Below are 13,019 nucleotides of genomic sequence, written 5' to 3'. Positions count from 1 at the left end.
TGAATCTCTTTTTGCCTTAAAAAGATGTTTTTTTTCCATGTCCTTTCTAGTATGTTGATGTTTATAGCCGGTGTTGACGATTGGTTGTTGACAGAGCTGATGGCGTGTGTGTCCTGCAGGAACGTTAAACCAGAACAACTGGGCCAAGAAGTTTCCGTCGTGCAGCAATGCCAAGCAGTCGCCCATCGACGTGGAGGAGAACCTGGCCCAGGTCAAGCTGCAGTACCAGAACCTGCGGTTGGACGGCTGGGAGAACTTGACGGGCCGGCGCACCACCATCAAGAATGACGGCAAGACTGGTAATGTCAGGGCCTACAGAGTACTGTCCCGGTTTAATAGGCTCATAGCTTCCGGAATGACGCTGTACCTCAGCCTGGTGGTCCTGCACCGGATGCTCTGTAACCACCTGCTCAAAGGAAGCGTAGCGGATGGAAGAGAGGGTGTGTGTTGTGGTCACTGTCATGTATGAAACTGGGAATGACGGGAAGCAAATATTTAGGTATGTGTATACCCGCTGCCAACTGGCTGTCGGAATTGGTCATTCAACCAGCTACACTCTCGAGTAACGATGGAAGCGCTGTTTTGAACAACTTATGGAGTGTTTGTTCATTCTCAACTCTTAATTAGTTTTTTGTTTTTCTGTGCATGTTTGAGTGCCAAATTAACATCTGCAAACTCTGTTTGGCTCTTCACCATTATTTTGTACACATTGTGTCGACCTGGGCCCTTGGCTTTCTGTAATTACTTTTAAGTTCGTCATTATTGTACGTCGTCTGTTTCTGTTTAGCAATCTTTCAAATGATACTAATCTTTAAAAAAATATGACAAAGATTGTTAGGAAAGATTGAAACTCGGACCCTCTTTGTATTAAGACATTGGTCAGAAATTGTCATAACTTTCTTAATATCTGATTCTGGTTTCAAGTACAGTAAATCAATTATTTTTTTAAATTTGACACACATACCTAAAATATTATTTACTGGACAGTAGGTGTTAGCTTAGCTTAGCATTCAGAGTGATGTATGAGACAAGGGCTAATTGAAAACAAATACTTTAGGTGTTAGCTTAGCATCAACTGTTGGCACTAGCCTAATGAGAAACAAACAGGGCTCTGGTGTTAGCTTAGCCTAGCGTGTACGACACTGTGGCTAGTTTAAAACAAATAGGATTTCGGAACTAGTTTAACTTATTTCAGCGTTCACTGTCATGTACGCCACAAATCGGGACTAACCTAATCGTGAACATGATTTAGGTGTTCACTTATCTTAGTATTCTTTGCCAAGTACGACACTGGAGCCTCATCAGGAACAGGTTCTTTAAGGTCAATTAAGGTTGCGGGCATGTAAAAGTCAACTTTACAAGAATCTTCCTTACTTCTTGTTTTTCTCATGTTCCTGTTGAACAGTCGTTCCTTTGTCATGTTTTGTTGAGGATCCAGTTCCAGGTCCATTGACCAGACTGAGAAGCGTTGAGAAGTAGATCTCTTTGAGTTGCACGAAACTCTTTCTAAGCCTCAGTGGCACATTTCAAAAGAGTGCGAAGCAAATGTTTGCATCTTTTGATGCAGGACAAAGAAAGTTGTCAGCGCGACTCAATCGACTTCACATTGAGTCAATATTTGCTTTTAACACAAATTAGAGTACATGCCATGAGCAAGCTAAAAGACAAAATGGCTCCTAAATGGACATACAATATCATCAAGCTATGGAGGATTTAGCCCTGCCCTGGCCTGGGCAATATACTATAAATAAATGAAAAAGTCACCAAAAATCAGATTTCTGATTTTAATTGAATAGAAAAAGGACACGACAATGACATTATTCAAAACAGGTTTTTGTTCTGTTTTGTTGACATTGGAAGTGTTCAATCTCATCAAATGGCAATGACCTATGGGGTCCCTCAAGGGTCTGTTCTTGGACCCCTCCTGTTCAGCCTGTATATGCTTCCCTTGGGTCAAATTCTTCAGAACTTTAATTTTGACTATCATAGCTATGCAGATGACACACATTTATATCTAGCAGTGTCTCTAGATGACTATAGTTCAATTGAGGTGTTGTGTCACTGTCTAAAACAGATAAATAACTGGATGAGCCAAAATTTTCTTCAATTAAACCACAACAAAACTGAGATAATTGTTTTTGGCAATAAAGAAAAGAGAATTGCTGTCAGTAAATACCTAGAGTCACTCCATTTAAAAACCAAAGACCAAGTCCGAAACCTTGGTGTACTGATAGATTCCAACCTGACTTTCAACAGTCATATCAAATCAATTACTAAAACTGCCTTCTACCATCTGTCCCATTCGCGGGTTCTTAACGTCGTAGGACAGCGTGCCAAAGAGGATTTTCTTGCATGCCTCCACTTCGTTGAGCAACTTCACATTCAGAAAAATGATTTTTCTTCATTACCTTGCTCATTTTCCTTTTTTTCTGATCATGCAGAGATCGGCATCTCAGGTGCTGGGTTCATTTAAATATGATTTGCATATTCAAATGTGGGCGGGGACAGGGAGGAGGCGGCTTCTCCAACATGTGCGCTCATTTCCACGTCGACTGGAATGTACGAAGGAAATGTGCTTGGATTCATGAGTACGCAGAGTTTCATACATCATACATATTTTTACGCCATGTTTTAGGGGGAAATCCACGCAAGTCTTTGTACATGAGGCCCCAGGAGAAGCTCATCCATGCTTTTATCTCAGGTAGACTTGACTATTGGAATGGTCTTCTGACTGGACTCTAAAAAGAGCATTAAACACCTGCACCTAATTCAGAATGCTGCAGCTCGGTCAGCGCATATTACTCCAATTCTTTACACTGGTTCCCAGTCAGCTTTAGAATAGATTTTAAAGTTCTGCTACTGGTCTATGAATCACTAAATGGTTTAGGTCCTGAATACATGAAAGAAATGCTAATGGGATATAAAGCCAGTAGGGCTCTGAGATCGACAGACTCGGGTCAAATAGTGGAGCACAGAGTCCAAAGCAAACATGGTGAAGCAGCATTTAGCTATTATGCTGCACACAAATGGAAGAAGTTGCCAACAGAAGTCACGTCAGCCCCAAGTATGCGTGTTTGGAAGTCCAGGTTAAAAACTCTTCTTTTTTCCACTTTTAAATTATATTTCTTGCACAAGACACTGTTTTAATTGTACTCTTATTTTTGTTCCCTTTGTTTTAAATGTTTATAAGGTGTTTTTTGATCCCTTGGTTTTTAAATGCCTTTAATCATGTAAAGCACATTGAGTTAGCTACCTTGTGTATCAAACGCGCTATTTAAATACATTTGCTTTGTGGTTTTTTTTTTCCCTTCTGGGATTTCACCAGACAAGCTCTGAAACAATTTTGTCCCCAGCATTAATTTACACCAACTTTCACCAAAACTAAGAGAAAACTGACTGCTTTAAGGTGTAACAAATAAATGGGCAGCGTCTTTGCCAAAGTTCCACGTGATTGCCTTCTTTTGGTGTCATACGCAAAACAACGTAAAAATGATTCTGTTCATTACGTATGTTTTTTAGCGGGAATTCAATTGGCTAGCCGCTTTTTGGAAAAATAGTCGATGAAAGAGTGGAAAAGTCACAACACTGACTAAAGTGCACAGGCACTCAGTGGACTTAAGTGTTCCCTCTTACGTGCTCCAGTTAAGAGCCGAGCAGCAGAATTTTGAACCAGCTGGAGACGCTTGAGGGAGGACTGGCTGACTCCAAATGCTGTTGGTGTTGCCGCTGTTGCCAGGTGAGGCTTTTCTTCGCGTCCGGTCGTTCACCTGACCGGTGGTAAAATGGCTCGTTTGTGGAATGTGGCGATGGTTCTCGAGCTTGACGTATTGCAGATGACTTCTTTGACACCGCTCTCAAAGCAGCGGTCCTCTCTGTTGCCTCAAACCTCTTTGTGTGTTGTACGTGTTGTGTTCAGTGGCTCTGGATGTGGACGGCGACTTCTACGTCAGTGGCGGCGGCCTGGGTTCGAAGTTCAAGGCGGGGCGCATCACCTTCCACTGGGGGCGCTGCAACGCCTCTTCCGAGGGCTCCGAGCACAGCCTGGATGGCGTCAAATACCCTCTGGAGGTGAGACCAGGGAACCGCGACAACTTCGCCGCTAATGTGCCGAGAACACTGTCGATTTGGTTTTGTTTTGTCCTGCCTCTCAGATGCAGATTTACTGTTACCAGCCGCAGCGATTCGAATCTTTCGACCAAACCGTCAAGGCAGGAGGACCAATCACAGCCCTGGCCGTTCTCTTTGAGGTGTGTTCCTGTGTGCATGTGTGCGTGATATCACTATTCAGTGAGAGAGGGCGTGTGTGCGTGTTTGTTTTTGTCTGCATGTGAGTGTGAAATTACTATCCAGGGTGTGTATATGTGAGAGCACATGTGTGTGTTTGTGTGTGTGTGCGCGCGCGTGAGTGAGTGAGCTCAATTTCCCGGAGATGTGTTTTCAGCACAATGGCCGCCATTGACATGCAAATGAGCATGAGCGTGCACTGGCACGGAGAACGAGTTCACAGGCGAAGTGGTTTGGGTGCAAAAGTGTCAAGTTTGAGTTGTCGCCCCCGTTGAGTTGTCGCCCTCCTCAGGTTACTTGCCGGACTTGGCGCAACAGCCGTGAAACACGACCCCGGTCGGGCTACGTCCGTCGTTAGCACAAAGACATCTAAGGAGCGCCATTCGCGCAAAGTGTTAACAAGGTCGGAACACGTTATCGTGACGGATGTTCCCCCGGCGCGCACGCTCACGCCTCTGGCACTCGAGCACCACCGATGGATCAAAGACGAAAGTACAACAACGTCAGGCCATGGTGCTCACTTTCTTGGATTGAGTTCAACACTTTGATTAATGAAGGTGTGTTAGGGCCACAGTGAAAAAGAGACAAGAACAATACTTATATTAGGAGAATAAAGATACACTTTCATCTTACAAGTTGTATGTAATGAGGAAAAAAAGATAAGCCACCAACAATAAAAATCTTTTTTTTTACACCACACTTCAAAGTGCTGATACTGATAATAATGTGTAAGACTATTTTATTATTTTTGATAAAGTATAACATCACGATATTCTCTACATTGCAAAATATGACTTTAGTCTCCTAATAGTATACACTTTTACCTAAAAACCTATGACTTTATCCTTATACTGCATTTTCAAGATGTCTCCTCCAAAATACGACTTACTTGTCTTATTAATTTGTCTGGAAAAAATACAACTTTATTGTCATTCATGTATTCTAAAAAATATATATATCATTTTCATAGTAATGTATGCGTCTTAATGCTACAAAAAATACAGTTTTTTAGAATAAATAAATTTAAAATATTTGTTTCACTTTTGTATATATTTAACTAATTTTATGTAAAAAAACAAACATGATTTTCATAGTAATGTGTAAATCTTAATACTATGAAAATCACTTTTATTCAAATAAATTAATTTAAAAATTATGTATTTCTGTCATTTTTAATTTAAATTCATTTCATATTTAATTCTCATCCTAATGTATTCTCATACATTTATTCTTTTATTGTCATGTATGTCTAAATCTTTATAGAAAGAAATGATTTCAAATGTTGAATTTTTTTCCTCTGATGACTTTTGAATAGGGGCAGCTGTGGATCAGTTAGTAGCAGGAATCAGCAGCGCTTGGATGGCAGCACCCCCCGCTAGTGTATGAATGTGTGCGTGAACGGGTGAACGCATTGGGCGCCGTGATGGCGAACATAGTGCACTCCATTTAACATTCACTGTAAAATTTATGTTTAATTCTGGTGGCACGGTGGACGTCTGGTTAGCACATCTGCCTCACAGTTCTGATGACCGCGGTTCGAATCCCGGCCCTGCCTGTGTGGAGTTTGCATGTTCTCCCCGTGCCTGGGTGGGTTTTCCCCGGGCACTCCGGTTTCCTACCACAACCCAAAAACATGCGCGGTAGGTTGGTTGAAGACTCTAAATTGCCCGTAGGTGTGAATGTGAGTGCGAATGGTTGTTTGTTTGTATGTACCCTGCGATTGGCTGGCAACCAGTTCAGGTTGTACCCTGCCTCCCGCCCGAAGATAGCTGGGATAGGCTCCAGCACGCCCGCAACCCTAGTGAGGATAAGCGGTAAAGAAAATGGATGGATACTTTTGATCTGTTGACCCGTCGTCCATTATTTTTACGCATTATTAACCAATTTAAAGTGTTGAAAAGTGTTGAGAGCGCTCAAACACTCAAGTGAGAAGTGTTCTGCGGGAGCCATGCATCACCTCAGGATTGATGTTTTTTGCCTGATGCACGGGGAGAACATGCAAACTCCACACAGGCGGGGGTGGGATTTGAACCCCGGCCCCCAGAATTGTGAGGCGGATGTGCTAACCAGTCGCTCAACCGTGCCGGCTCAAAAGTATCCATTTGTGAAAAAATATGAGACTGACCATATTTGGACATTTGCCCAGCAGGACGCCATTTTTTATTTATTTTTTTCTCCAGTGTGCCTCGAACACTCGCATGCAACTCTTGATCAGTGGACAGAGAATGGTTGCTTCCAGAATGAGAAGACAAAAACAACAAAACCTTGTCTTCTACTTCTAAGTGATTCAGACCAAGAGCACCTGAGGGCTAAAAGTGGTTTCGCAAAGCTGCTAATCCTCGAGACATCTGAGAAAGCGACTTCTCCTCGTTCTTCTATTGAAGAGACGCATCAGGACTTGTTCTCGTTATCTGTTGTTGGCTTTTGGAGCTTGTGCGCTGGATGTGAGTCGAGGCAGGCTGCAGTGAGTCACAAGCAGCTGGCGTGAACGTCTGCTCTGTTCAACTTCAAATGAGCGTGTTGCTTTATGTTCATTGCGTCGGCGTAGCCCGAAGCCGCGCTGGCGTGCTGTGACTGGCAGAGGCCACGTTAGAACACCAGAGCGCACAACGCAAGTAGCAGCCAAAACAACAACAGCATTAAAAAAAGAAAGCTCACTTGATATTTTTTTTTCGCTGCTGGCAGGCAGGTTGTTTCTCGGGTGCGTTCAAGGCGACTGGGAAGGTGGAAACCTCAACCTAAAACAACTCAATCGAACCTCAAGACAGAAGAGCTATGAACCAAAGAGAACCACTAGGAACCGAAGCAGAACCTCTGGACACAAAATACAACCTCCATGATCCAAACAGATTCTTCGTGACCCAAAAAGAAGCGGCCTCATGATTCAAATAGCGCCTCGATGGTCAACGCAGGTCGTCTACTTATGAAACAAAGAGAACCACTAAGAACTCAAACATAACCTCTATGGTCAAAGCAGAGCCTTCGTGAACCACAACACAAGCGCTATGAAGAACTCTAGAACCTCCATGATTCAAATAGAACCTTTATGAACCAAAAGAGAACCTTCATAATTCAAAAGGGGAATGTCCATGGTCAAAGTAGAACCTATTACAGACCACAACAGAACCTCTTTGAAGAGAACTAGAATCTTTATGTTCAAAATAGAACCTCTCTAACCTACTGTAAATCCACCCTCATTTGAGCCAAATAGAACCTCTATGGTGTATGTGAAGCGACCATGAAGCAAAACAATGCATCTATGACCCAAATAGGACACCTATCAAGCACATTAGAATCTCTTTCAACCACACAGAACAGCTATGACCCAAATAGAACCACTTGGTGAAAGCAGAACCTTTATGAACCAAACACAACCTCTAGGAACCAAAACAAAACATTTGAATTACAATTGAAAATACAACTTCCATGTTTCAAAAGGATCCTCGATGGTCAAAGCAGAACATCAATCCAACAGAACCACAATGAACCAAACTAGAACCTCCATGATTCAAATTGAACATCTCTGGTCAAAGCAGAAGCCATATGAACCAACGGAGGACCTCTGTCAAGCTAAATAGAACCTCTGCGGTTCAAATAGAACCTTGATGGTGAATGTGGAACCTCTATGAACCACAACGGAAGCTCAATGAATGGAACCAGAACCTGTATGGTCAAAGCAGAACCTCTGTGACCCAAAATAAAACCCCTAGGAACCAAAACAGAACACCTACAACCAAAGTAGAACCTCTGTGATTCAAAGAGAACTTCTTTTGTCAAAGCACAACCTCTGTGACCCAGAATGGAACCAAATAGAACCTAGAAAGCATTGATGCTAACATTTTCTATGGTGTGTTGCCAGGTGAGCTCCGAGGACGACAACGCCAACTTTGCCCCCATCGTCGACGCCATCAACGGCGTCAGCAGATACGGTGCCGCGGCTCTCCCTCTAGAAATATCTATTCTATCCCCCCGAAAAAGTTCCCATCGTCACTCCTAACAATCCAAATGTTCGTGCAGGTAAGCGCGGCCAGGTGGCGCCCTTCTCTCCGCGGGCGCTCCTGCCCAACTCCACCGACAAGTACTTCATCTACAACGGCTCGCTGACCACGCCGCCTTGCAGCGAGACCGTGGAGTGGATCGTCTTCAAGAACACCGTCTACATCTCGGCCGACCAGGTGAAAAACGCCGCGCTGAGCTAAGACCGGCACGCTAATGCCTGTCAAAACTGAGCCGCGATAGGTTTCCGTATTCATCATGTATAGAAATGTCAGGAAACAACTTTTCGCGGCACTCAAAGGAGGAAAGGAGTGGATTGCAAAATTCACCTGCGTGTGTGCGGCCCTCAGGATGTTTGCCAGCGATCGTCCGCAATCGTACGTTCACGGGTATACATGTACATCCAGTATATATATTTTTATATACATATATACACTCGGAGTGGGAATTGAATACATTAATTGTGATTTGAATTGCTTTAAAAAAAAAATAAGGCATTTTAATGGCATTTTGTGTTCCAAACAAGGTGGAAGCTTTGTCAGTGCACGATTTCCCGGTACACAGATTGCACTGACTATGTAAAAAACTAAAACATTTCTCAAGGATTTAAACGATGACATTGTATGATACGTTTGAGAAGCGGGGACAAGCAACAATGTTTTTAGTAGGGTAGTTTCAATTACATTGAAATGTATTAATGATACAATTAGATCTGTACGACACTTTGTTTTGATTTGATCGTGTATTTACATGTTTTATTGCCTGGGGAAGCAAATGGCACGGATTCAGTCAAGTGGTTCATATTTATAGTTCATGTGTATACGCACATACATGTGTGTGTACTGTGCACAGTATTTTGTATATTTGCATATATACTGTACGAGTGTGTGTATACTATATATGTGTTCGTGAATGTGTACCGTATGTACAGTACGTATGTATATGTCGAGTAAATGCGTGTATGTGTTTGTGTTCCATGCGAAGGACAACACGACGGCAGCTGGCGTTCAGTCAAACGTTTGACTTTTTTGTCGTTTGCTACTCTGTTACCGAAGAAATGACAGCGACATGCAAATAATCACGTCGATGTCGACGCGGTGTCCTGCGAGGTGCCCGTCACGTCCGCTGAGGTCCGTTGTGCGTTTGTCGTGTAGTTGGAGGTGTTCTGTGAGGTGATGACCATGGAGCAGGCGGGTTACGTGATGCTGATGGACTACCTGCAGAACAACTACAGAGAGCAGCAGCGGAAATTCATGGGTCAGGTCTTCTCCTCCTACACCGGCACCGAGGAGCTCCTCACGCCAGGTACGCCGCCATGAACCATGTAGAACCTCTGATGTCAAAGCAGAACCTCTGTGAACCGCAACGGACTCAAAAGAGAACCTCTATAACCCATTAAGAACCTCAGTGATTAAAATAGAATCTTCATGGATGGCCCAAATAGAATCTCCAAGATCCAAATGGAACCTTAATAACATAAATAGAACTACCTATGACACAAAAACAACCCACTGTGACCCAAACAGAACCTCCATGACCCATATGGAGCCTCTATAGTCAAGACAGAACCACCTATGAACTAAAACAGAAACTTGATGAAGCGAAGAGAACATATCTCAACCAAAATAGAACCTTCATGAGTCAAATAGATGTTCAATGGCTCAAACGTAGAGAAGAAAGTAGAACCTATGTGACCCAAATAAAACCTCCCATGACCCATATGGAGCCTCTATAGTCAAGACAGAACCACCTATGAACTAAAACAGAAACTTGATGAAGCGAAGAGAACATATCTCAACCAAAATAGAACCTTCATGAGTCAAATAGATGTTCAATGGCTCAAACGTAGAGAAGAAAGTAGAACCTATGTGACCCAAATAAAGCCTCCCATGACCCAAACATAACCTTTAAGAACCAAAACAGACTCTCCGTGACTCAAATAGAAAAACTATCAACCCAAATAGAAGCTCCTGTGAACCAAAACAGAACCGCCCATGACCCAAAAGTCCCAGAGGAAAGGAAGGAGGAAGTTGCGTGACGACACATCGATGTTTCCTGCTGGTTCTGCTCGATAATTCATAATTAACTGTATCGACCCACCGGACGGACACACAATCAATGTAATTAGTGGTACCGCTGTGTCGAAGTAACCAAGTGCATATACTTTGTTGCTGCACTTAAGTCGGTTTTCCGGCTATCTGTGTGCACTTTGCGCGAGCGTTTCTGATGACGTTTTTCCCTTTTACTTCCAGATATCTGTACTTTCTACTTCTTACTTTGTCAATGCTAGCTAGCTCTTGGTTTAAAAAGGAGTACCCGTAGGAGTACCAGTAGTTGAATCTGCACACCTACTTTTACCTTTTTCTTTGACACAAATATCTCTGCTTCTACTTAAATATAGAGCGTGAGTACTGTGGCCAGCTGCGGTCTGGACTCAGAATATTACAGTATTAGCTTTAACCTTGCAAATGCACAATGAGTCAGTCCTCGTGTAACTCTGGCCTCTTGCGGTGGAAGCTGGACATACATACACAATTGTCGATGTACCGTAGAAGGCTTGTCAATAAAGTGTGACGCGGTGGTGGTCAGAGTATCCCAAAATGATCATTAAGTCGGAATTACTGCCCACTTCTGCAAATGTGGTTCTGGACTGGTTCCCATCAGTGTGCAGCTCGGAGCCGGAGAACTTGGAGGCGACATCCTACAACCGGAGCAGCCTGCTGGTGACGTGGGAGCGACCGCGGGCCGTCTACGACTCCGCCATCGAGAAGTACTCGGTCAGCTACAAGATGGCCGACGCGGAGGATGCCGCCCCATCTGAGTACCTGACGGACGGAGACCAGGATGTGGTAAGGTCCACGTGGTTTTATTTGTACCCTCAAAGCCACTTTCACTGAGCAACATGAATTTTGGTAGGCATATCTATTATCAGTAGACCCACAAAAAAGCCTCAGAAGCCATGCCTGAAAAGACACAGGATCTCTGCCATTCGGGTTTGAAGCGGACATTTCCAGGGATCCCCGTCGTCGCAGAAGTCCGCAAAGCCAGTTTTAGTTTTCAAGCAGCCAAGGCCGAAAACATACATGAAATATGTTATTTTCCAGGGAAATTCCTCCCCTAAATCCAGTTTCACTTAGCAACGTAAAGTTTGGTAGCCTTGTCTATCATGAGTTGACCCACACAAAAGTGTCAAGAAGCCATGCCCAAAACTTTGCAGAAAGTCTGCCAGGTTGGTTGGAAGCAATCATTTTACCCGTATTTCCTACCACCCTTGCCCCCTGAAATTAAAGTATTTGGAAAGTTCAGCCCCTGAAGCCAGTTTTTCTTAAGAACATCAAATCTGGTCGACGTGTCTCGCATGAGTACACCTACAAAAAAGCCTCAAGAAGCCATGCCTGAAAAGACGCAGGAAGTCTGCCAGTTTGGTTTGCCCATTTTCAGGGGTTCTTCAAATACAAACTTGACCGTGAGACTACCAAATTTAAAGCATGTTTACTAGACAGATGGACTTACACCACTTAGGCAAACATTGCCTTTCAAATGGTTGCATGTTGGCGGCGCATCGCAGCAAAGTTAAAAGACTGGTCCTAAGACCAGAACTTAACATTAACTGGCCATCGAATTCCAAGAAAGGGATGAATTGACTGGCTCTTGATTGCCACCAGGGTGCCATCCTCGATGACCTGGTGGCCAACTCCAGCTACGTGGTCCAGGTGGTGGCGGTGTGCGCCAACGGCCTCTACGGACGCGTGAGCGACCCCATGACGTTCGCCGTGCCCCCCGACGGCCCCGGTAAGAGCGAGCTTGCCGTCGTAGCGCTCGCCACGTGAGACGCAAACGCGCAATATTTACTAAACGGACGATAACATGAGAAGAACAGAGACTGCTTTTACAATGTAAACATCTAAAAGTAACGATCTTACATGCATTAAATATCTAATACAGTGGTAACTTGACTTACGAGTTGAATTTGTTACGTGACAGAGCTTGTAACTCAATTTACTCCGTCCGGGGGGCATCCTAACCAGATGCCCCAGCCACCTCATCTGGCAGCGGCTCTACTCTGAGCTCCTCCCGGTTTGCCGAGCTTCTCAGCCGTTCTCTAAGGGAGAGCCCGTACACCCTACGGAGGAAACTCATTTTGACCGCCTGTATCCACCATCTTGTTCTTTGGGTCACGACCCACAGCCCGTGACCGCAGGTGAGGGCAGGAACAGAGATCGACCACTAAATTGAGAGCTTCGTCTTCCGGCTCAGCTCCTTCTTCACCACGACACACCGATATAGAGATCCGCCTGTCCATCTCCCGTTCTGTTCTTCCCTCACTCGTGAACAAGACCCCAAGATAGTCGAACTCCTCCACTTGGGGCAGGATCTCATCCCCGACCCGGAGAGGGCATGCCACCCTTTTTTGACTGAGGACCATGCTTCCAGATTGGGAACTGCTGATTTTCATCCCAACTGCATCACACATGGCTGCGAACCTCTCCAGAGACAGACCCTCTTCTCTAGAACCCCTGAATAGACCGTACCAGGGGGCCTGAGGGGTGTGAACACACTCTCCGGTCTCCTTTCTTAAATAGGGGGTCTGCCAATCCAGAGGCACGGTCCCCGATGTCCACGCGATGTTGCGGAGGCGTGTCGTCCAGGACAGCCCCACGACATCCAGCACCTTCGGGAACTCCGGACGGATTTCATCCAGCCCCGGGACCCTGCCACCGAGGAGCTTTTTAAACACC

General features: G+C 44.4%; 1 protein-coding gene across 9 annotated transcripts in view; it reads left to right on the top strand.

The window, feature by feature from the left end:
• The window catches only part of ptprz1a (protein tyrosine phosphatase receptor type Z1a), a 50,768-nt gene that overhangs the window by 17,726 nt on the left and 20,023 nt on the right, over window positions 1-13,019 (top strand). For all 9 annotated transcript variants that reach the window (XM_061772491.1, XM_061772488.1, XM_061772490.1 and 6 more), the window contains exons 3-10: window positions 120-299; window positions 3,917-4,068; window positions 4,152-4,247; window positions 8,144-8,213; window positions 8,302-8,459; window positions 9,435-9,585; window positions 10,945-11,129; window positions 11,946-12,072. In XM_061772491.1, the coding sequence (XP_061628475.1) occupies window positions 120-299; window positions 3,917-4,068; window positions 4,152-4,247; window positions 8,144-8,213; window positions 8,302-8,459; window positions 9,435-9,585; window positions 10,945-11,129; window positions 11,946-12,072 (1,119 nt within the window). The remainder of the gene's footprint in view (window positions 1-119; window positions 300-3,916; window positions 4,069-4,151; window positions 4,248-8,143; window positions 8,214-8,301; window positions 8,460-9,434; window positions 9,586-10,944; window positions 11,130-11,945; window positions 12,073-13,019) is intronic.

Source organism: Phyllopteryx taeniolatus, chromosome 5 (genome assembly GCF_024500385.1).
Source record: "Phyllopteryx taeniolatus isolate TA_2022b chromosome 5, UOR_Ptae_1.2, whole genome shotgun sequence".
Classification (NCBI taxonomy): Eukaryota; Metazoa; Chordata; class Actinopteri; order Syngnathiformes; family Syngnathidae; genus Phyllopteryx; species Phyllopteryx taeniolatus.
The sequence above is the reverse complement of the archived record's forward strand: the minus strand, read 5'-3'. Positions and strand labels throughout refer to the sequence as shown.